The 25,587-nt window shown below is 42.7% G+C and overlaps 1 protein-coding gene across 5 annotated transcripts in view; it reads right to left on the bottom strand.

Moving 5' to 3' along the window:
* Positions 1-448: 448 nt before the first annotated feature.
* CBFA2T2 (CBFA2/RUNX1 partner transcriptional co-repressor 2) overlaps positions 449-25,587 on the bottom strand; it is a 70,802-nt gene continuing 45,663 nt past the window's right edge. For 2 of the 5 annotated variants that reach the window (XM_040330337.1, XM_040330339.1), the window contains exons 2-11: positions 19,790-19,933; positions 15,457-15,698; positions 14,157-14,246; positions 13,891-14,072; positions 11,403-11,662; positions 10,193-10,290; positions 7,525-7,717; positions 7,177-7,245; positions 3,147-3,337; positions 449-1,288 (exon numbers count right to left, since the gene is read on the bottom strand). In XM_040330337.1, coding sequence (XP_040186271.1) covers positions 1,013-1,288; positions 3,147-3,337; positions 7,177-7,245; positions 7,525-7,717; positions 10,193-10,290; positions 11,403-11,662; positions 13,891-14,072; positions 14,157-14,246; positions 15,457-15,698; positions 19,790-19,933 — 1,745 coding nt within the window. In that variant the 3' untranslated portion in view covers positions 449-1,012. The remainder of the gene's footprint in view (positions 1,289-3,146; positions 3,338-7,176; positions 7,246-7,524; positions 7,718-10,192; positions 10,291-11,402; positions 11,663-13,890; positions 14,073-14,156; positions 14,247-15,456; positions 15,699-19,789; positions 19,934-25,587) is intronic. The other 3 variants (XM_040330340.1, XM_040330341.1, XM_040330338.1) reach the window with 2 other exon arrangements.

The raw sequence follows: 25,587 nt of genomic DNA, 5'->3' as shown, positions 1-25,587 counted from the left end.
TTGGCTCCTGTGATTGACAGAACACTTGTCCAATGCCGGTGGCGGAAGCAGGACTGTGTGTGTGATGTTAGAGCCGAGTAAACAGGAGAGACGGCTCGTGGATTCCTGCGGCGCTCGGCGAAACTCAGCAGCGCTCGTCCCCCTCCTTCCCCTCCGAGCCCAAGGTACACTATCGGCGTATAGCGCGCACCTGTGATTTCCCCCCTATTTTCAGGGGAAAAAAGTACGCGGTATACGCCGATAAATACGGTAATTGCATTTTGTTTGTATCTGTTACAGTGTTACTCTATCTTGCATCAATAAAAGTTCAAAAGGAGTCTGCGCCTACCGGAATTCATTGGTATGAGAGGAGTTAACAGTGTGCCCGAATACACCTCAGTCACGTGTAGTGAGGGGCATAACAGCCATATTTGAAATAATACTTTGTTTTAAAAAGCCTTTTTGTCTCTTTTGCTTTTAATAATACACATTTAAAAAGTTAACTACAAAGTAAGCATATACAACAACAAGGGAAGACTTTCAGAAATAAAAAATAAAAACATGCAATTTTTCGTAATGCTATATACTGCCATTTTGGTATAGCTGTTTTTAGAGTAAAATAATTTAAATATACAATAGTCTTTATATCCCAAGCTGGAAGCAGTAGAAGAATCAGGCCAATGGCGACAAAAGGGCGATCTGCACAAGCGGAGAGATTATCCTAGCGGTTGCTCCCTGCCGGAGAATGACAAAATCAGCGATGTTCAACAATTTTCACCGTGCTTTGTGCCTCTTTAGTGTGTTCACAGTCCAGGGTGCTGTACAGGGTCCTACAAGTTAAATATTTTGGTCCATTAGGTCTCCTTTAAAAATAAAAGTGTACTTGAAATGTATAGATAGCTTAAATGGGTTCAATGGAAAGGTTTGACTTTTGTAACGTGACCATTTTTTTCTTCTTTTTTTTTTTTAATCCAAATCTACAAATGGCAGGTAAGAAATGTTAGATGGGACATTTGGGATGGAAGTTCAGTATTCACAAGTTGTCCACGGCGGTCACAGACGCAGGAGTGGAAGAACGAGAGGTGGCGCTGGATGAGCGTTCAACGGCTGGGCTAAGCAATATAGTATCGGCGGGTTTCGGCAGTAGGGAGCGGACGGAGGTTGGGGCCTTGGCTGGGCAATGTAGGGTCTGTCCGCAGATCCGATGATGCTTCTCCCAGTCTTTGTGTTGACAAAACGATCCACAGTATCGAGCGATATTGCATCCGCTGCAAGTCTCGCTTGCTTTACGGCCACAGTTCCAACAAGTCTGCAGAGATAAATATTGAGGTCTTAGTAAGAGATTTAGTTAGATGCAGAATGCTACAGGTACAAAGGTGTTCATTCATTTTCATGTACCATCTAATGCTTCTAGGTGCGACAGTCCATGCATGTATATCCTTTAAAGTACAACTACACCTTTGAAAACAAACCTCTCTCTAGCCTAGCTCCCTAAGCTGATCCAACCTAGAACAACCCCACCCCAGTATACAAGTACCCCAACGGCAGCCTCCTGAGGTGTTTACATCCTCCATTCAGAAATCTAATCTGATGCTGCCTGTGCCTGCAGCAGTAATATCCTGTAGAGCTGAATGGAGCCATTCTCTTGGCATCTCCTCTGTGGGAGTATAGCTCCATGCATGTCTTTTGAAAGTGACCAGGCAAAGCCAGAGGACATGTTGGCATGGGGAATATAAACACTATGGGCCAGATTCATAAACGATGTACGCCGGTGTATCTCCGGATACGCCGCCATTATTTCAAATGTGCGCCGTCTCATCTTTACGTCGATTCACAAAGCGAGATACATCCAAAAACATGGCTTCAGCCGTCCGACGTAACTTGCCGGCGTATCGTGGGAGCAAAGTTACGCTGGACGCATTCTGCGTTCCCATTATAAATACGCAAATAAGCTAGATACGCCGATTCACGAACGTACTTGCGCCCGGCGTATTAATATACGCTGTTTACGTAAGGCGTACAACCAGCGTAACTTTACCCCTCATAAAGCAGGGGTAAGTCATGTTAAGGTATGGACGTTGGAAACGTCGGAACAGCGTCGTATTTTACGTTGTTTGCGTAAGTCGTACGTGAATGGGGATGGGCGTATGTTACGTTCACGTCGACTAAGCAATGAGCCGGCGTAACTTAGGGAGAAAATTTGACGTGATACTGAGAATGCTTGCGCATGCGCCGTTCGTTAGGCGCGTCATTTACGTGGGGTCACGATTCATTTCCATACAACACGCCCCCTACCAGCCTACTTTGAATTAGGCGTGCTTACGCCGGCCAATTTACGCTACGCCGCCGCAACTTACGGAGCAAGTGCTTTGTGAATACTGCACTTGCCTGTCTAAGTTGCGGCGGCGTAGCGTAAATAGGATACGCTACGCCGGCACAAAGATGCGCCCAGGCACGTGAATCTGGCCCTATGGTTGGTTGCCACTACCCCTGTCACTGAGAAGTACAGTGGGGAAAATATTTGATCCCCTGCAGAGTTTGCCCACTTACAAAGAAATGAAGGGTCTATAATTGTTATCATGAAAGGAAAGTTACCCCAGGGGGCTTTGTATTGCAGCAAAAAATAATGCAATTATTAATGTATCAAAAAAGTTATATTTAGAAAAGATGTGCCACAGGGAGAGCATATTTAGATACAAAACAAGAACTCCAAATGGGTGAAATAGAATATATACATAAAAATACAGCCGTATAGGTATATATACAATAACATGACATTAATATCCTATAATAAATTGAATGCCGACGCGTTTCGACCTTATCGGGAAGGTCATCTTCAGGGGGAAAGGAAGAGATGCTCTAAAATAAAAAAAACTGTAGGTGAAAAGCATCTCTTCCTTTCCCCCTGAAGATGACCTTCCCGATAAGGTCGAAACGCGTCAGTGTTCAATTTATTATAGGATATTAATGTCATGTTATTGTATATGTACCTATAAGGCTGTATTTTAACTATTTTTATGTATATTTTCTATTTCACCCATTTAAAGTTCACTGGGTTGAAGCAAACAGACCAATATTATGGTGCTAACAAACCCATTACAGCAAGTTAATGGCTCACAAACATGTCAATATGATAAAAGTGTAGAGTAGGGCAGTTTGGCTCATACCTCAGTTGATTCCTCCTGCTCATTCACTACAATGAATGCATCCTCAGTTGCTCTCCTCTTTGTATCTGCAATAGTCTGTTCCATCCTGGCCCTCTCTGATGCAATCATATCAAATGCTTTCTGTTCGGCCTCAGATACGGCCTTCTGTACTTCAGACACGGCTTGCCTCTTCACCTCATTTACGGCCTCTTCTGGAAAAGATGAGCAGGGAGTTACAGAACAGAACATTGCAAATTACAATAAAGCTACAATGGATATGTCAAACCATCTTACTACGGTATTCTCTCTTTGTAAGCTTTCAACATTTTATTTAGTTGGGACAAAAGCAAATTACACATGGATGGGCAGGAGCACATTGCTTACTGTCAAGGGAATTTCCAAATTCTCAGAATGCCAAATGGCTGGGGCTTATATAAAAAAGTATGGGGATGGGGTAGATTGGTCATATTCAAATAGAGGCCCACAACCAATTCCAGAATTTCTGCTACTACTTCCATGAAAACCACAACCGATTCCAGAATTACGGTAAAGCCCTGTACACACGACCGGGAATCCCGTCGGGGAAAAAACACGGCGGGATTCCTGGCAGGCTTGATTTGAAAAGCCACGTATACACACGTCCACACAAAATCCCGCCATTCTTTTGAATGGCAAGAAGCTAAGCCGGTGTCTCGTCACATTCAATGCCATCGCCGCCATCTTGCTATACCCCACACTAACCTTGTATGCTACCGCGCATGCGCTGAAGTGTTATCGAGCATAAGCGTTTTTTCACCCATACAGAGGACGGTTTTCTCGGCAGGAAACACTCTGCCGGGAAACCCGACGAGAAAATAGAGAGCAGGGTTCTCTATTTTCCCGTCGGGATTCCCGGTTGTTTTTCTGACGGGAAAACGGCTAGGGAGCATACACGCGGCCGGGATTCCTGGCCAAATGCTTTCCTGGTACGAGGCTTTACTCCTTCCATGTGGTCCACAAACAATCCCAGAATTGCTGTTGCTCCTTCCATGTGGCCCTCAACCAATTCCAGAATTTCTGTTACTACCTCCACATGGCTCTCAACCAATTCTCGAATTTCTGCTACTACTTCCATGTGGCCCTCAATCAATTCCAAAATTACTGTTACCCCTTTCATTTGGTCTACAGACAATTCCAGAATATCTGTTACTGTTAGATTTTAAATGTATTAATATTTATTATGTGATAAATGTTTCTGAATCATTGGTTTAAGACATGGTAGCTTTTGAGGGCAGACAAGGTCAGTCACAGGACAGTACATCTGTTGTAGTGTAGACCACATCTATTCTTGAAAGTCCTACGTCAAGACAGTGGGTGGAGATGTTACTTAAAAATACATAAGTGGGTGTTACGTTCATCACCAACCTTCCATGGAGCTAATCTATATATGAATTGTGCTTAGCTTGGCTGTTAAAACAGTATAAGGACACATGTGGGTTGTGTAGTTAGCTAGGAAGCCTTAGGGTCACGACCCTACAGAGAAGATGGAGGTTGGAACAACCCAACCTGCTGGAAGGAACCTTTCCCAGCAGACAGACGTACCATCATAACATCTATTTCCTCCGTCTGTAACTTTCTGAAGTATCAACCTGCAATGATGTTTTACCAGCTGTAACATTGTAAGCATTAACTGTCTTGCTGTCATATCTTTGGAAGAATAAACATCATATAATGAAGGAAACCTATGTCTGTATATTGGGAACCAACAACGCCCGGGAGAAGGAGAGTTTTGACATATCGCATGACACGTGTTAGAGGAAAATGTCCCCTCTATCTCTCCCCCTCGTCCCTTCACCCTTAACAGTTACTCCTTCCATGTGGCCCTCAACCAATTCCAGAATTTCTGTTACTACCTCCACATGGCTCTCAACCAATTCCATAATTTGTTACTACCTCCACATGGCTCTCAACCAATTCCAGAATTACGGTTACTCCTTCCATGTAGCCCTCAACCAATTCCAGAATTTTTGTTACTACTTGTTACGCCTTTCTGTAGTGGCCTAACATGCCCCATTTGAGTCACATCTATGAGTCCATATCAACAAGGAGTATGAGCTTTTGGATTAACAAGCTGGGATTTAGTTGAGGGTGGGTCAGAGCGATGCAGAGAGATCTCTGTTCACACACAGAAGCAGCCCTTACTTGCTGCCTAAAGTGGGGGTTTTGGACCAAAGCTAAGACTCTGTTATGCAGACAATAACCATAGGCACATCCCAATCACCCCATGCGGCACCGATTTCCCTTGCTTACCCACCCCCCCCCCCCCCGCCCCCGTGTTCCACAGCAGGGATCCAGTGCGTCCCCGTTCACCGTTTCAGGTCAAAATTATTTTTCGGACCTAAAACAGAGCCAAAGACACAGGACCCTTCTGCTCCGGAGATGTGTGAACCGTCTCCTTTGAAAGCCAGTCACACTCTCTTGTCATGCAAAGGGGATATGGAAAAACCCACATCCAATTCGCAATAGTGTGAACCTAGCCTTACTGTATATCGCAGCGGAGGCTGCGGAGAAAGACTGGGGAAATCGCTGTCCTCAGTCCTTTTCTCAAAAGTGAGACATCAGGAGTCTATTTAGACCCCTGATATTTCACCAAACTTCCCTAACTGGGCTCCTAAAAAAACTGTAAAAAAAAGAATGAAAAATAATATTGTACAAAATAATCCAAATAACAACATTGTACAAAATAATAGAAAATAATACAAATAAAAAACTGACACCATCAACTGTCCTACTGACACCAACCTTTGCCTTACTGACACCGTCCACTGCTCTACAGACTGACACTATCCATTGTCTTACTGACACCAACCTCTGCCCTACTGACACCGTCCACTGCTCTACAGACTGAAACTGTCCTACTGACACTAACTTCTGCCTAAAACCTCGTACACACGATCGGACTTCCATCGGACAAATCTGTGGATTTTTGTGGGGGCGTTGTCCGTGAACTTGGTATGCATACACGCGGCAGAACATTTTTAGCCAACATACAACAAAACAACGTGTTTTTTCAGCTCTTTACTGCCACCCTACTGTTTAGTTGTTGTCTGATGTTTAGCATTAGTTCAGAGCATGCGTGTTTCTATTTTCGATTTTAGTCCGATGGATTTGTGTACACATGATCGCATAATCTGACGGAACACATGTTTTGTCGGACAATTTGAGATCATGCACAGCCAACATTTGTTGTTGGAAATTCCGACAATTGTCCGATGGAGCATAAAGACAAAACACATCCGTCGGACAATTGTTGTCGGAATATCCGATCATGTGTACGGGCCTTTACTGACACCGTCAACTGCTCTACTAACATCGTCCGCTGCTCTACTAACTGACACTATCCACTGTCCTACTGACACCAAATTTTGCCTTACTGACACCGTCTTCTTGCTCTACTGACACCGTCTACTTGCTCTACTGACACCGTCTACTTGCTCTACTGACACCGTCTACTTGCTCTACTGACACCGTCTACTTGCTCTACTGACACCGTCTACTTGCCCTACTGACACCGTCTACTTGCCCTACTGACACCGTTTACTTACTCTACTGACACCGTCCGCTACTCTACTGACACCGTCCGCTACTCTACTGACACCATCCGCTACTCTACTAACTGACACTATCCACTGTCCTACTGACACCAACCTCTGCCTTACTGACACCGTCCACTGCTCTACTGACACAATCCATACTTTAAAACACTAAAATGTTTTTTTACATTTATTTATAAAAGTGTGTGTTTATATATATATATATATATACACACACACACACATATATGTGCTTCAGCTCTGGGTGCACACCCCAATGCAATAGGCTGTGCATACCTATGACGATAACCAAAAGACATGTAAACATCACATCTTTTATGCAGCTATAATTCAATTACATATATTGCAGCTGAATCTTAAGTTGAGTGTTCACTTACACGAAAACATACACACCCAATGTGAACAACCCAACCCACCCGGCACTCTCCTCCTAAATGAGCAAAGCTGAGAACATGTACCTGCTTTCCTCCAGATCTCATCAGTAACATAGCTTCCTCCTGTTCTGCCACTAAAGTCCCTCTGATGATCTGAAAGTAGAAAATAAAATCCAAGTAAACTTAAAAATCCCAACACATAATAATGATATAAAAAAAACATACTTCACAGATCAAGGCACTACTTCCATCATAAATATTTTGGGTCTGTTGATACCAAGTGTGGTTAAAATGGCTCAGGAAGCCTATTCCGAATATAGAAAATAAAATCTTTAAAGCAGCCATTCTCAACCTCTTGAATACAAACGGACCCTTGAAATAAGTTTTGTGTCTCGGGAAACCAACTAGTGATGTGACCAGAGGCGTTCTCACCATTGGTACCAGATTCAGTACTGGTTGGACTGTGTTGCCTGCTTGAGTGCTCGCTTCCTTTCCGGAGTTCTGAGGATTCATTGTACCGTCTCTTCCAGTAATTCAGCTCCTCTCTGTCCACTTCTTGACACCTACGTAACACGGCCATAGAACGCCTTGTCTTTTCCACCATTTCCATTATACAGTTCAAGGCCTGTGGAAAAAAATAATGTCAGATGATGTGGTTTACAAATGAAAAGGAACTAGCTGACAACAAATACAAAATCTGGACTCTAAAGCCTCGTACACACGACCAGTTTCCCGTCGGGAAAACAGACATGACCGCTTTTGGTCTGGGAAAATTGGACGTGTGTATGCTCCATGGCAGTTTTCCCGACAGGAAAACCGCCGGAAATCTGAGGGAAAAGTTCTCTTTTTTCGCGCCGCGATTCCCGGCAGTCTTTTTCCCGTCAGTTTTCCTATGGGAAACACTGCGGTGGAGCATACACACGGCCGGGTTTCCCGGCCAAAGCTCTCATTTCAGTTTTCTTGCCAGGAGAACCGGCCGTGTGTAGGGGGGAAAAGTTTGCCGAGCCAGATCTCGACTTTCCTCTCTGGTTTCCCGGCGGTAAAAAGTCAGTGGTTTGGTAGGCATGTTCTGGTTCCACTCCTGCATTTATTTTGTTTTTTCAGTGCTCTCTTTTGCCAGGCCAACTATAGGTAGGGGCGGGTTTAGGTCATCACCTGCCCCATATCTATTGATTAGCACACCTGTGCTTCTTTTTAGGAGACTTTAAATTCATAGTTAGGACCTGCAGTACACAGAGTGCCTTGTCACTGGCCTGCAGCTTACACAGGTATTTGCAAATACATGCAACTAAACCTCTTTTTTTTAATTACATCAGCTAGACAGATTAATTTGGTTTAGTGCTTCTTTGGTTGGTAACTTTGAGCCTGGCTATTATGGATTTTTTTTTACATTCCATACATATATATATATATATATTATATATATTTAAATCGCATACTGCTATAAACGCATCTCATTTAAAGTCCCGACCCTCCCCCCCCCTTTTTTATACATTTACAGGGATGGAGGCCTGTGGTAGTTCCTATCATATGCCTCATCTAAAGTCCCACCCCTATCCCCCCCTTTTTTTGAAAAGTCAGCCGGGAAACCTGTAGGGGGCATTAGGGCTTGTTCACACAAGCGGTGACCCTTAAAGCCTCTTGGAAAAGTGATCCGCAGTGGCTTGCTTTTTAGAGGGTGGTTGACAAGTGGTTGGGAGGCGATCTGTTCTACAAGAAAGAGTGTGGAAATATTGCAAAGTCTAGATGTACAAACGTAGAAGAAACATATCCCAACAGACTAAAGGCTGTAATTAAAGCAAAAGGCAGCTCAACAAAATCCTGACACAAGAGAGTGATTCTTTTTCCACTCAGTGATTCGGTTTATGAATAAAAAATATATATATATTATTTTTTTTCTAACATGTTGGTGTTATGTGGATGTTATAAGTTGCACTTAGTAAATACAGCTGGATAAAACAAAAACAGTGTCTGTCTTTATTTCATTTAAATTTAATTATTTTAAAGGGGGGTGATTTTTTTCTATATCCACTGTAAGCTCTCAAATGTGTATGGTCAGCTTTAGATTTACCAAGCTATATAGCTTTAGGGTGTACTTTAAAATTCCAAGCAGGCAACTGCACTATATAGTCATTGGTAAATCTATAGGATATTGTACTATACTTGTCAGCTATAAGGATAATAAAAGTGCATCCCAGACACTAGCTGAAGCCATGTATGCGTTTTTTTTTTTTCAGAATAAAACAAACCACTGGATGGCGCCAGACAAATGTATGGAAAAGGCAAGATAAAGGTTTTGCCCAATGTTGTCCTAAACTGAGCTTGACTATGATAAAAAAAGAATATTCCATGACCATAAATCTGTGAAAAAAAGTCCATATGAACTGGTGATGCTAGAACATGTACCAAGGAGCCCTGGAAATGTAAACACCAAACAAGCTCTTCTGTGCACTTAGGGGGTAATCCACAAACAGCGGCGCAAATTAAGTTACTCAAAACTTATGTCATTTAAGTTACGGCGCCCTAATTTGGTGTTGTAAGTGCCGTATCCACAGCGCATTTGCGCACAAAATTGCGCAAGTGTACCTTAAATCCCGAGGCGTAAGGCGGGTTATTGCAAGTGGGAAGGGAGTGGGCGTGCTTCATTGTAATGAGCCGTGACCCCATGCAAATGAAGGGCCGGATGTACTGCGCATGCGCGCACGAATCTGCTGCTCACTGGGCATGTGCAGAACTTTGCTCTGGGCAATCAGTGAGATAGGTAAAAGGCCAAGCGTACTTAGTTTGAGGATCGCCCTGTTAGCTCTGTGAGACATGTAACAATAAATGTGGGTGTATGGTGCAAGTCTCTGGTAATGCAAAAGCAACCAGCTGGACAAGGTAATGTAGGTGCAATAATCCATTTTTTTTCCAGAAATACCGCAATCAGGAAACAAACACATTACGGCCACAAGATGGAGCTGATGATGTATTAACTACATGCATTAGCGAAAATATGAAATTTTTTGTTCTCAGTGTGCCGATATTTGTCACTTTTACGCAGCAAATGTTTTATACAAACATCACCAAGTGTCATCAGATAATGAAAAGACAGTCTTACGTGATCTAGATGCTTCCACTCATCTGCCCATTCTCTCTCAGTCAGCCTGTGATCCACCAACTCTTCTTGGTAGCCATTGGTCACATTGCCGTTAATCCCTGAAGCCAAACATATAGCGTTATATTATAGTTAATCTCTTCCAATCACACCAAACCCAACAACATTTCAGAAAATGCAATATGCTTCCTAATCCTTTCATTTTAACGCCTTAAAACTCAACTCCAGCTCATTATTTTTTATTTTTTTTATTTGGCCAGAGCAAAAAGATTAAAACTTTAAGCCATTTTTTTATTTCTGCCTGTAACCCCATTGGGCAGATTTCCTGTCCTTGTAACACCCATATAACAAATTAGGATGAGAGTTGTCAAATGGACTGGAAGGAAGAGAAATAAAAATGTTGTTAAATGATCAACCTCCACACCACTAAAACCTACTATACAAAAAAAAGTTAATAAAAAAAATTGAGGAGTGCTGTAATGCAATTCAATTAATTATAATTTACTAAATTTTGTATATATAGGGATGCTTCCCAATTTTTGGGCATGTGTCATCACACTATATACTCAAACTAAGCCAAAGAAGGAAGAACCAATGAAAACAGACACCACCAAGGTACATCCCTAGGTTTATTGACAGGAAAAATTGTCTCAGAAAATATGAATTTATATTTAGTATTTTTACCGGTATATATTTTCTTTTATCGGGATATGTCTTGTTGGTGTTTGTTTTCATCAGCTTTCCTTCTTTAACTTACAAATGTATTTATAGATGTCATAAAAACCTGACAGAGGTTCCAACCCTTCCCTGCTCTATTCAAAATTAAATACATTTTTTAGCTCCATTTGACCTGAAAGCTTTACCCGTTGGCACTATTTCTTCCCACCAAAAATCAAGCCAAGTGAAGCAGGAGTATAAATGCCAATTCAGCATTACTGCTCTGCAGTCTGTAAAAAAGGGGGTGACTGGGGGACCAAGAACCTAGGTGAGAACATTCTGCCTCTAGAGGGTGCTATACGTCAAGATTTCCCACTCTGCTCTACTGATGGAATGACACACAGGACTCGCATAAAGGCTGCCCACCGTGTTGTTGGCATCACCCAGTATGGCCGTTTTCCTACGGCACAATATCAAATGGTGCTTGATTGGTTGCTTTGGCCACAATACACTTTATGTTCCTCTACTTTGTATAGATCAGCTGGCCTTTACTTACCGCCCACCGGATGATGACGTTCTCTAACTTCTCTGTGTTCACTCATCTTGCACAGTGGATCTCTGTACATCTGTGGTCCTGGGATGTCATCCAATGAGTAGTGTTGTAGAGGAGGTGGGGTGGGGTGATACTGGTTAGAAGAATTCAGGATAGGCAAGGACAGGGCCGGGCTGTGACGGGGAGCTGGGCTAATAGTGCACACCCTTTTCACAGGTGGTTCAGGAGGTATAGGCTCTCTTTCAAACACGTTATCTTCTCTCCTGCAAAACACACAGTTCAAAAAGAAATATGTGAACAGATTGTTAATCAACAGAACATTTCAGCAAGGTATTTATAAGTTGGTAATGGAGGTACCAGTAGAGCAGCCTGTCTCAACTTTTTTGACATGGAGGAACCCTAATGCCTCGTATACACGGCCAGATTTTCTGAGAAAAAAAGTCTGACAGGCTTTTTTTCCGAGGAAAGTCCGGCCGTGTGTAGCCTCCATATGACTCTTTTTTTCGGAAGTCCGAAGGACCTTAGATAGAAAACCTGTTCTCTTTCTTCTGAAAAACTGACGGCTGACTTTTGCACGGTCAAAAATCCGACCGTGTGTACAAGGCATTAAACCACTTTCTGTTCTCATGGAACCCCTGTTAATAATGACCATACCTACAGCTCACAGTACATTAGCATGATAGTCAGTAGGAAGAAAGCCCTTTTACAGATAGCCAAAAAGAGCATTGGCATCAGTGGGTACTTATCTAAGAGGCAGAAGCTGCTCATTGCGCAAGGAGCCCCTAGCAACATCTGGAAGAAACCTAGGGTTCTGCAAAACCCTGGTTGAGAAAGGTAAAGGGAAGGTGGGCAGCAAATCACAATTTTAAGGTGAAGTTGACGTTGAGGCCACCATGACAGTGTGCTCCTGCCAGAAAGGGGGTTCTCCAGACACACAGAGATTTTTTTACCAACAACAACATTCCTGGCAGGCACACTGTATCTGCTCTTGCTGTGTAATGTTAGCCACGACATGTCAACGTTCAACACTTTCTGCCTACCCATGGGTTGGATTGGGTGAATGTCTCTACATGATTGTCACCAGCTCTCCAACATTGTTCAAGCATGGTCTTTAAAATGCAGATGCAATAGGCTTTGCTGGCATCCACATATGGCCTGATAACCTGATTTGTGTTTAATGGTACCATCCATTATCTATATTACTGCAGCTACCCACTTGTACATAAAGCTTGTTATGGGTGAATGGCTCTGACATTGACCTTAGCTTGTTACCTTCTATAAGGGTTGTCTCAAACCTGTGCCCGTTTCAGAAAATAAGAGGTACGGAGTTAAAAAGATTGTAGAACCCTACACATTCCTCATTGTCATCATCATGTTTTGTCTGCTTAATGACTACTTCAACTTTATACATCGATGCCGAATGCCTTGTGCACACGATTGGAATTTCCAATGGAAAAAGTCAGACGGAATTTTTTCATTGGATATTCTGACCGTGTGTGTGCCCCATCAGAGTTTTTCCATCGGAAGTTTCGGCAGACTTAGAAAAAGAACATCTTCTTTTTTTTTCCCGATGAAAAAAATTCTATTGAAAATTCAGTTCGTCTGTATGGAACTCCGACGGAGAAAAAAACACGCATGCTCAGAATCAAGTCGACGCAGCATCGAACCTAATTTTTCTTGGCTCGTTGTAGTGTTCTACGTCACTGCGTTTTGAACGGTTGAAATTTGGTGTGACAGTGTGTATGCAAGACAGCTTGAACGGAATTCCGTCAGAAAAATCCTTAGGCGTTTATCCCGACGGAAATTCTGATCATGTGTACGGGGCATTAGGTGTAAGGATACTCCCAATACATAAATGATGGTAAATTGCACTTGCATAAGTCTTTGAGGGGGGCAGCTCAATGACTGTTCTCAATTAAATGATTTGGACTGCCATTGTACAATGCTGTCGCATTGTATGCTTAAAATCTACAATAAAAAAAACCTCCTGGTACATTTCTGAGAAGGGCTTGTCTCTCCTCAAACTCTTGACTACAAGTTACTTAAAATTGTCTCTAACAGAACTTAGAGAGCCTATAAAGAGACATTTGGGGACAGTCATTACTATCCTCTCCTAAAAATGCTAGTTGATTGGCTGTCACACTGATCTAATGTCTTCAGTACTTTCTTGGCTATGAATTGACAACTATGCAGCCAAGAAGTTCTGACTTTGCTTCCTCCAGGACTATGACTTAGATATATGAAAGACTAAGATAGCCAGCGACTAGCATTATCAAAAGACGCTTAGCAATGAAAACTTCTATTTTTATCTAACTACAGGTTTCCTATATTTATTTCTTGGAGGTCCTCTTTAAAGGAATGCCATGTAAAACTAACTTGATATAAATACCTTATAATCGGTATACTGAATCATATTTTAAAAAAATCATAACTCTATGTATAGTTTTTAATTTTGAATGTACATGAAAACAGCCATCTTCTTGCACTTTACCTTTCCGGGCTGTATCTTTTGCCATTGCCATTGACCTCCATGAGCAGCTCAGAGGAATCAGATGGGGATGATGTGTTGGTGTTGAGTAGCAGGTGTTCATGTTGTGCCAAGTACTGAGATGGAGTCTGCTTGGCCGTGCGGGCACAGTGCAGTAATTCCCTCTGGAGGAGCGGCAAGTTGGCCTAGAGATAAAACCAAAAATGGTATTAATTTAAGCCAAGAGTTACCACAAAGCAACCAGCTCAGGATGTGGTTGAAACACCCACCTTGAGGAATGGGATGACAAAGGGTCGGAGAGGAAAATTGGTGGCTTCCTGGAGCTTGCAATGAAATTCTTCTATGGTTATAGTTGAGTTCTGGGTTATGGAGAGAAGAAATAATTATCAGTCAAGAGAATTTTTAACAGGAGGGGACGAGGGGGTGTTTGTTTTTGTTAAAATTACACTGGGCTTATCTTTTTTTCTATTTTAAAATTCCAGTCAAAACTTTAAGGTTTGGATAGAGTTGGGAAGGGTGGTGACCAATGTCACCAGGACATGAGATGAGGGAAAATCCCCAAATGTTAAGTTTTTATTGACAAAGGAGAAGAGGGGACAACAGCTCCTAGCTATTCCCTACTCTTTACAACACAATCCAACAAACAGTGCCAACAGTACTTTATATTCGAAGGAAAGACAGTACAGTTACAAAACAACTAAAGACAAGAGGACTAGAAGGCCCTGCTCATGAGAGCTTACAATCTAAAAGGGAAGGGCAGGTGACAAAAATTGAAGATGAGTTGATGAAGAAAGTAAAAGTTCAGTTGTTCAAACAGAGGTAGAATAGACTTCCTTAAAAGGATATGTTTTCAGGAATCTCCTAAAGGCGGATAAAATATGAGATGGGCTGACAGATTGGGGTAGGGAGTTCTAGAGGATAGGAGAGGTAAAATCCTAACAAGAGGCCCTGGAGAAGTCCTGGAAGTGACTAAGGGAAGCAGTGAAAAGAGAGCTAAAGAGCAGGGGGTCTTGGGAGAAGTGAGGAGTATGGTTTGGTTGATATTTTGAGACAAGGTCTGTGATGTAGATTGGGACAATGTCATTGATGGCTTTGTATGCTGTTGAATTTTGTTGTTTAATTTGTTGCGCAATACGTAGGCAGTAGAGGAATTGGCAGGGATGAGTGGGGGACACTGTGCGGATGGTAAGTTGGTTGAGCCTGGCAGTAGCATTCATGATAGACTGAAGAGGGGATATCATGTGTAGAGGTAGGCAAACGAGGAGAGAGTCGGAATAGTCAAGCCAAAATAAGATTGTTATGAAGGGGCATGCTTTGAATGGAAATGTTAAGGAGGCGTAAGTAACACGATTTTGACAGTGTTTTGATGTGGGTTGAAAGAAGAGGTCAGAGTCCAGGATTACACCTAGCACCCTGGCCTGAGGGTAGGGATGGCCATTTGTGCCAATGGGGGTGATGCTGCCCTCACAACCTCTATAAAGTAACATCCATGGTATTTTGCACTGTTAATTCTATATTTCCCCCAACACTGCCTCTGAGATTTCATCCCTTGCTTTCAAGCACACTTACCACCAGAGCAAGAACGAGGGTCCGGACCTTCTCTCCAATCTCGGGGGAGATGTCATTTCCAAACTGCTGCAGAGTGGTGAGGAACCTCTTGAGTTTGCTGAGCTGTCTCACCCCACAGGTGGCCGGCAGCTGCTGATTAGCCAGAGAAGATGAAGACGAGGAGGAAGGCCCATTGCTGGAACGCTGCGGAGGCGACGGAGCTCCGTTCAGTAAAGATGGAGAATGATTCATGCCATTCAAAACTGAGGAATAATGAGAGATACTGATTAGTTTTGTACGCAGAGTATTCATCAAATTAACAGGGCAGAAAAAGCTGACAAAAATGATTGATTGAAGATATCACAAGTAAGAATAAATTAGCATTGGACTGTGGCAGGTCTATCCGGTGTAGTTCAAATTCTGATTCAAATGTCCAGTAAGAAATGGCACTCATTTCCAGGATTTCAAACTAGAGTTGGGACTATAGAGGATGCAGCAATGTTGGAGTCGAGGTAAGAGTGCTCATGTACGTAGGAAAATGGCCAAATTGTAGGGAAATTGGAAATTTAGGTCAAAAGGGGACCTAAAGAGATACTTTAACACATACTGCTTGGGATCATACCAGGAGTCTCGGCGCTCACAAACTTGCATTATCCTAATGAACTGAACATCTAGCAATAAAACCGTCATAGCCTCCTGGCTGCAGCACATAACATTTCCTGAATGTATACAGCCGATATAAACTTTTTTCATACCCCATCAGTCATCTGTCAGGCACACCAATAAAAGAGGATATCAGACAACCGGTAAATCAGAAAATGAATAAAAAATAAATACATTAATATTACTTTTTATATCAAGGAGGTAAAGAGATAAACAGCAAGAGTACTGGATTTACACACAAGTTAAAGGCTTTTTAAGGGAAGCCATTGACGCTACTACATTTCATCTCAACCAACTAGATTGGACAAACTCTTCCAATAATTGGTTAGTTAAGTGTACAAAAACAGTTTTACCCTGTTTTAAAGTGGTTGTAAACCCTTACAGATCACTTTAACCCACAGGTAAGCCTAGATTAAGGCTTACCTGTAGGTGCAAAAGAAAGGCACCGATGTCTACGGCAACGGCGCGCAGGCGCACTGAGCATGTCGTTACTAACGGCGATCATGCCGTTAGTGGCGCGCCGCCGCACTCATGCGTCATCGAGGCTCCAGCCAGTCAGAGGTGCCGGAGCATCAATATGCGGAAGTGACTCGTGGAGAGATGTCGACGACGGAGGTGACCGAGCACCGCTGCGGGGGCTTCGATCTTAGGCAAGTACTTCATAACGACTTCATTATGCCTTTGCCTTGCAGAGAGGGTTTACTTCCTCTTAATGTTGAACTCCAGGCACAAAAACATTTTTATTAAAATTCAGTATATTCAATAGAAAAAAAAGGAGAGAAATATTTTGCCAGGTAGTAAAGAAAATGAATGCAACCACCACATCTAAGGAGGTGTTCACCAAGAAGCAAGGGTCCCAGAAGCCAGAGGCAATGACTAGAGTAGCGTTTTTTACTACAGTGATATCCAGCTTCCACGGTGATCCCAGAGGTGGGACACATACGTACTTGCATTAATTAAAACTGTAACCATTTAAAATTTGCCACACCTACACTTCAGCTCTAAAAGGGATGTCATTGTTGACCTTTTTCTGAAAACACTGCTTGCTACGCTGTTATGGCTTACGACTTGTTGCCACGCTGTTATAGCTTACGACTGGTTGCCACTCTGTTATGGCTTACGACTGGTTACCACCCCCCTTCCTTTTTTGTCACCCCATAGATTTCACTGGTTCATCCTGGGACCTGTAGTTCTTCACTGGTTGGGGGGTGGGGGGGTCACATCTTCAGCTCTGAGTGGTTCATGGTGGGACCTGTAGTCCTTCAGTTTTGGGGGTCACATCCCCCCAAAAGTGAAGGACTACAAGTCTCAGCATGAACTCCTAATATCTAAAGATGTAACCCCCCAAATTTGAAGGACTACAACACCCAGCATGAAACCCTGAGATCTAAAGGTGTGATCCCATAATTTCACAGGTTTATGTTGGGACCTGTGGTTCTTCACTATTTGGGGGGCAGGGGTGTCTCACATCTTCAGCTCTGGGGGGGGGGGGGTCACGCTGGGACCTGCAGTCCTTAACTTTGGTGAGGTCAAACCCCCCCAAAGTAAAGGACTACCAGTCCCAGCATGAACACCTGATATCTAAAGATGTGACCCCCTCCCCAAATTTGAAACTCCCAGCATGAACCCGTGAGATCTAAGGGTGTGATCCCATAGATTTCACAGATCTATGCTGGGACCTGTAGTTCTTCACTATTTGGGGGGGTGTCACATCTTAAGCTCTGAGGGGTTCATGCTGGGACCTGTGTCAGTTTCATTCCGGGAGGCCAATAGAAGGAACAGTGGCTCCGAGCGCGTAGCCCAATCAGCCTTTGTTCTCCCTGTCTGACCCTCCTCCCGGAAGTAATCACGTGACCTGTGAGGCTGGAACAGGCTTCATCCTGATGGCCACAGGACAGGCCTGAAGACTCCACACATTCTGCTTTCTTCACTTCTAAGCAGCCCATGGATCCGGGACGAGGACTACAGGATGTTACAGATGAGCCTTCTTTCCTTACCTTCGTGTAAGTGTGTTTTGTACAATGTGTTATTAAAAGAACCTCTTTAATACTGCACTTAGGTGGCGCTTCCTTTCTCTACCCCTCTTTAGTTTCATTCCGGGACACTGTATTGTCCCAGAGTGAAGGTGCCTGGGACAGACCTGCAGAATGCAGGACTGTCCCGGGCAATCCGGGACACGTGGTCACCCTAATCTGCCCGTGTCTGTATACCAGGAAGTTTGTGAAGCCTTCTAAGAAATATAGCCATGGCTGAGGTAAGGCCTTGTTTTCAAACTCAAAGAAAGCTTATATTTTTGTGCAACTGAAGTATATAAAAAAAAAAAAAAAAAAGTGAACTTGGCCTTTAAGTCACTGATCCCGAACAAGTAAGCGAGATCAGCACCCAGTACAAGGTTTCAGATCCAGACCTTCTGCCTTCTTGGCCAAAAGGTACTGGAATCTGGGGATCGATATAACAGCCATGAAACTATTATTTTTGGAAACACTTCAGCAGTAGCAGCCCACATATTCCCTTCATCATAGGTTTCCTATAAAAAAAAAATCTCTGGTGTTGCTGGGTTTAAAAAAAGCACCAACCAGGCTTGTAAAATTAGGAAGTTTATTATTTTAAAATGTCTCCATTCATGAGTCATGATACAGTAAGGTTAACATTGAATCATCTGCAGAACGCAAGCAAACATAAAGCCAAATAAAACAGCGTGTACTCGGGGTGTTTTAACAATCATGGAGTAGGTGTTCGATGTCTCCTAAAAGCCAAAAACGGTCCACACAAGAAAGATTTTTAGGCTTTGGGTGGACCCCAGCAAATGAAACGAACCATCTACTAGTCACAGCTACTGAGGACACGTGTGGGGAATTTCTAGGCTTTTATATGTAGACATTATTTATAGGAATTTGGCGCCGTTCTCCGCCCCCATGCGTCGTAACGTCGCAGGGAACGGAGATCGGCGGCACACAGGGACACTGTGTGAATCGAGCGAGAACGCCGCTCGCTCACACAGTGGGGATGCATCGCGGGATCCAGGGACAAGGTAAGTAACTTTGCCTGTGGCTGTTGCGAGGCGATCCCGAGTCTGGCTCGGGGATACTGCTTTTGGTAATGAAATCTTACCCCGAGCCAGACTCGGGAATACCGCCAGGGGGGTTAAGGAAAAGGGGGCTGCTATAGGTGAAGCACACAGTAGCCAACTACAGTGTCTGACCACCTGCATTGGGGTAGACATGACATTCGTGACAGGGCCCTGATGTGGGGGGGCTCTAATGGAGAACCTGATAAAAGGGGGAACTTTTATAGAGACCCTGGCATGGGACCCTGATGTGGGGGGGGGACAATTCATTAAACAATGTATTTATTTATTTTGCGCTCAAGTATTTATAAAATTTTCAATGTAGCCCCCATAATGAAAAGTTTTGAGACCCCTGGCTTAGAGGTTAGCAAAGCTGATCTGTAACACTCGGTTCAATTCCTACATGAAGTGCTATCTTCATGGTGTTTGCATGCGATTCTCCCATGTGCTACAGTTTGTTCCCACAGCCACTGAAACTGATCCCAGGTGTGTAGATACCCAACTAGACTAGAGGCTGCGAGGTCACTTTAGGACAGGGATGGATGTGAATGGTGGAAAATAGACTATTACAATATATACAGTAAATGCAGCAACAAAAAAGTTTTGCAATTACAATATACGTACGTGAGGAGGGTGGAAACGATACAGGCCTTGGGCCAGATGGATTGACTGGTGGCAGGGGTGCCATGGTGGGAGGGGAGGATCTAGAATGAATCTTCACTTCCATGGGGGACCCGGGCATTGCTGGCACCCTCTTGTCTCCAAGAACTACAAAGTGACAGAGAGGGTACAGTATGAATATAGAGACTGCTAGAAACACACACTCTTTTAAAGCTGATGTTTATTCTACATTTTGCCTCCCAGTATCATAAACATGATAATGAAATTATTATATTAAAGTTTTCCATTGTGAGAAGCCTGTACAACTGCGCTGTGCAAGACTGAAGGGAAGGCTGGAGTTAGTCTTTAATGTTCTACTTTTACTATGCCAAAAAGACCAGCATATACCATACATACATACATACATACATACATACAAGTATACTATATTGATAACTCATTGTTACGGACAATAAATATCTTTTACAGCTTGACCTGCCTATACACAAGAAGATCAGGTCGCACAAGTCTTCTTAATCAGCTACAGACAACCAGATCTGAAACAGAGATTTGCCTATCCACATCCATAGATTGATCTCATGTGACAGCCGTATTGTGTGGAGGACAGTTGAAGTTGTTGGAGGACCAGATGGCTGCATCTTGTACCCAGACCGGGATGCCCGCATAGACAACATAGGTCATAGCCTGGGGAGGCAGGGCTGTTGGGGTGGCATTCAGCCACACACACATCATGTCGCTGAGTGTCAGCACAGTCCCATCTACTGTATATCAAAAGGTTATGGACTGCTGTCCTGCTTGCCAGTGCTATCCTGATTATTGCTGCCCTTGCTTTCGGTCTGTACGCCTAAAATCATACTGCTAGTAGAATACGGCATGGTCTGTCTACTCTTTTGTTCTTGGTTTTAGGTGTACTGCCATTGAATGTAGCAGTTTCCTTTACATCAATGGTCCCGGCCTTGTTGTCCCTTGTGTGGATATGACATTGGCTCTTGTTGAAGTCGATCAATGAATCGACTTCAATACAACCAGCCTACCCATAGATCGATCAAATCTTGGCCGAACCAATGGAGATTCTATCCATTTTAGTACGATATCAACTCCAATCACTGGGGTAAAAGGGTAAGAACGAGACAGTAGGCCTAGTGGTAAGAAGTTTAAATAGACCTCTTCTTCCATGTGTATCCAAGTGGTTATCGCTTGCCTCCAAATATGGGGGCACTCCCAACACTGGCTGACTGCCAATAAATAAGATCCGCCTTTTTGTGCAAAAAATTGGTCTGTCCATAAAGCTTTATCTTGTATTGTTTTGGCTACATTTTTTTCCCAACACAGTCATCTGGAATATTAAATGCTTTTCAAACGAGGATTGGGTTGACCTAGGTCAACCCAACCATATCAGTGTCAAAGCACATTATTCAAAACTTTCTAATAGTTCTTCCAACTTTCAGAAATTGGCCCTTCCATAGACACCATTATATTATGTATTCTTTTAGCTACCGTATATACTCGAGTATAAGCCGAGTTTTTCAGCACATTTTTGGTGCTGAAAATGCCCCCCTCGGCTTATACTCGAGTCACCTTTTTGCGCCTGATCTCCCGGATTTTGGGGAAACGGTACCCGCCGGACGTAGGTCTCCTGGACCCCAAACTTGGCACACATATAGCCCCAGTTCTCTACAAGTGTGCAAAGTTTTCTGTCTGGGGACCTACGGCTGGGGAGCACCGATTGTTTTCAAAGCCGGGCATCCCTTCTATAGACTCCCATGTTAAACGTAAGTCTAGTCATGGGGACAGTGAGGCATCGGCAAAGTGAGGCATGCAGGTGGACACCCTAGTCTTATACTCAAGTCAGTAAGTTTTCCCATTTTTTTGTGGTAAAATTAGGGGCCTCGGCTTATACTCGAGTATATATGGTACTTTTCTAAACATTAGGGAACTAATTAGATTACATTTTATTTATAGATATATGCTTTCTTCAAGTGAAAAATCTAAGAACAAGTTCAACCAAAATGTAAAAAAAAAAATATCAAAATCTGTAGAGAAGGTTACGCCTATCTAAAAGCCACAAATTGCATTAAAATTACTATGTAACTAATCCGAGTCCATTTTGATTTTTTTTTTTTACTTTTTAAGTAGGCCTCAGTTAATAGGGTTTAGGGTCAAAGAGAAATATTCAGTACACAAACAAATAATGCCCCATGAATAAAGGACTTGAAATCTTGAACTAAAATTCCCTGACCGTGAGCTTTCCAGAATCCTCTCTGTGTTTTTTCCCTGAGCGCTGTGGTAAAACCACTTTCCATCTGTTTCCCGTTTCTGCCAAGCTGAGGTTTTCCTCTGATATTAACCTCTGCAGTGCCAAAATGAAGAACATGCCTAGGATCAATGCATCTAGAGTGTTAAAAAGCTGCTATTTGCACTGGACACAAAAAAGAGCTGCATATAAAGATTCTTTATGCAACAGGACCAAAAAGTCAGAAGTTTCTAGAATACTATATATAGGTATACTTAAGGCACCATTCAAACCAAGCTTTTTTCTCCCTTTTACACTGGTGTTATACAGTTCACATTTTAATTCACCCAGTGAGTCCAGTGTCGTTCTGCTATGATCTACCACACACTGGGTCTGAAGCCACCATTTTTGTTTATAATGTCATTGGGAGCTGGCTATCTCTTTCTCACTCAAGCAGCCATCCCCGTAATGGGCAACCAGGTCTACCCTCCGAGAGTTGCTGTATGGAACCTCAAGCATCATGGGGAATGTGACATGCATCCTCAGAGCGGAGGAGACATCATTCTTACCCAAGTGCAAATGGTGGTGGGTGTAAATAGAGCATTAAACCCCCAAAAATTGGGGTAATTTTTGATTGGACGGGGGGTGCAATGATACGTAGTGCATCTAGTGAGTGAATTTGAGATGAGAGAAGTTTGTTTTTAGTGTGAAAGTCCGCTTTAGGGTAACCAACCCAAACCTCCTCAGTTGTCCTCTTTTTGGTTTAATGTATAGACATTTATAAATACATGTACTATTTAACTTTCAGATGTGTTATATGACACAACATTCAAATACTAGAATGGAGACGTAGCTAATTATTTTTGGGATTTTGATACCAAGGCCACACATGTTCAATTTTCCTTTAGATTTACCTTAAATTTACCTTAAACTATAGTGCAGGAGCCTGCCTAATTGGATACAATTAAAAGTTGTTTAGTATGGTAGATGGCCTCAAAGGTCAGCAGGCAAGGAAATAAAATGGGGAAAAGATTATTATTATTTCAGCTGCCTACTGAACAATTTCATAATTTAAAAAGAAGACAACCTCTGTTTATGATTTTCTCCTTTATATACCTAGTTTCAATTGCCCAGGTTTGTGGCAGGTTCACGTTAATTCAACATCTGAAAAGATCTTCAAAAGGTTAGATATTATGAAGAGGTATTAAACGATGGGAATCAGTGACAGTTTTCAACTATGGAGCAAAGATACTAATATCCATCCTCCAATCTGGAGTTACCCATCACCTGATGAAATGGTCTCAATGACTATCCAAGTCAGCGACGCCAACCGTCAGTATTTTTACTGGCAGCCAGTAAAAAATGGCCACTTTTCTCCTGCCAGTAAATGTCAGTAAGAGAAAAAGGGTTGCCAGTAAAAAATATGGCTGTCACGCTCGACTTGGGAATGCGCATGGGCATTTTGATTCTGGACCTGGCCGAGACCATCTAAGTGCCTACTACAATGTGTTCAGGCAGTGCCAACAGGAGAGGAGCCTGGCGGAGGTGCTGCCTGAGCATGTCGTGTGATGTCATAGTGCAAGGAAGGGAGTGGCACCAAATGTGCAGGTCTGCGGGGTGGGAGCTGGACTGTCAGTGCTGTCCTGAGTCTTGTCCCTGAGTTACTTACTATATCGAAAATAAAATAAGAAAAATGTTTTTACAATTGCATAGTGTAAAATTTGCAATTAAGACTGTTATTTTGTAACTTTTGGAAACGCCAGTAAAAACTTGGCTGTGCCAGTAAAATTTGAGTCTCGTGTCAGTAAATTTCAGTCTGGTAGGTTGGCAACACTGATCCAAGTTGACTTTTTTTTCAGTTATTAACTTCTAGCAACATGAGTTTCTGGTTCTTGTGGCTAACAAATATTGCTGTAGTCATAACATTATATTGCATTTACAACCATCCTTGAAATTTAGGGAATCTGTGACAGTTTGCAGCTATAGAGAGAATTAACCTATATCCATTCTCCACTCTGGTTGGCTCTCCAGTGACTTGTCATCTCACGCATGAAATAGTCTCAATGACTATCCATGTTGCCCAACTTACAGCCTTCTTTTTTTCAACTATTTACCCACTAGCAACATTAGCAGTTGTAGGCAACAAACACTTCAGTAGACACAACGTTATGCAGTATTTACTACCATCTTTGAAATCATATAGAGATAATGAAATGCGGAGCAGGAGCATAATGGGTAAATTAGGACGTCATCCATGCCACACCTGCCACGTACTAATGAAATTATTCGCTAGTCCCAGGTCTTCAATTCTGAAGGCTAAACACAGCGCCATATGCCAGGCCCTGCGGGTGATATTATGTGCTGTCGAAGTAGTACTTGTAAAAGAATTAAAGAGTTAAGCCGTGCAGTTGAACAATGGCCAGAGTGTCCAGCTCAGAGGCTTCCTTGGGAAAATCCCCCTATTCCAATATGCATTCCACTCTTCTCCAGAATAGAACAAAAGATTTATCAACCAAGGCTTAAGAGGCAGATCATAAAAACCAATCTTTGAATAGTTGGGACCAAATTACTACAAGATTGTGGTCCAGTTCTGAAATCCTTCTCTTTACTGGTTAGTAATGGTAAGACACCAAAATAAAACTTGTTCATTACCAGTTAAAGACATACAGAAAATAAGCGTGCTCAACCTTCACGCCCTATATCGACTATTATGTCATGTACACACGCTCGGAATTTCCGACAACAAAACCGTGGATACATTTACGACGGAATTTGGCTCAAAATTGTCTTGTATACACACGGTCACACAAATGTTGTCGGAAATTCTAAACGTCACCAACGCGGTGACGTACAACACGTACGACGGGACTAGAAAAGAGAAGTTCAATACCAGTCGTGTTAGTAGAAGTTTAGTGAGAGAAGATTTGCACTTTTCAGTCCGTTACAACGTGACAAATGTGCTATCTCCCTTACGAACGCTAGTTTTACCAGACCAAGCGCTTGCGTGTCGTACTTGATTCAGAGCATGCGTGGAATTTTGTGCGTCGGAATAGTTCACACACGATCGGAATTTCCGAGAACGGATTTTGTTGACTCTCAAATTTTTGTTGTCGGAAATGCGACAGAAAACATCCGATGGGGCCTATACACAATCAGAATTTCTGACCAAAAGCTCCCATCGAACATTTGTTGTTGGAAATTCCGAGCGTGTGTACGCGACATTAGAATGCTGGTGCCATGGCAAGGTTTCTGTTAACCCACAAACTATGGTCCAACATACAAAAAGAGGGAACTTCACTGCGGATACTTATTTGCCTTTATTATTTTTAAAAGGACAATAAATACATATATGTTCAATGTGCTAATGCATTTTGGCCATTAAGGCCTTAATCAAAGCTCATGATTTGTCTTAATGGTAGAAACCTGTTGGCACCTTGACCCTTATTTGGACTTCAAAAATAATAAGCTTTTGATACGGCTCTGCAGCGGAGTGCGGCTTTTTGTATGTTGCAATACCAATTAAGCCTGTCATGCTATCTAAACTACTATACCCATCTTTGTGGTCCTT

Source organism: Rana temporaria, chromosome 12 (genome assembly GCF_905171775.1).
Source record: "Rana temporaria chromosome 12, aRanTem1.1, whole genome shotgun sequence".
Lineage (NCBI taxonomy): Eukaryota > Metazoa > Chordata > Amphibia > Anura > Ranidae > Rana > Rana temporaria.
The sequence above is the reverse complement of the archived record's forward strand: the minus strand, read 5'-3'. Positions and strand labels throughout refer to the sequence as shown.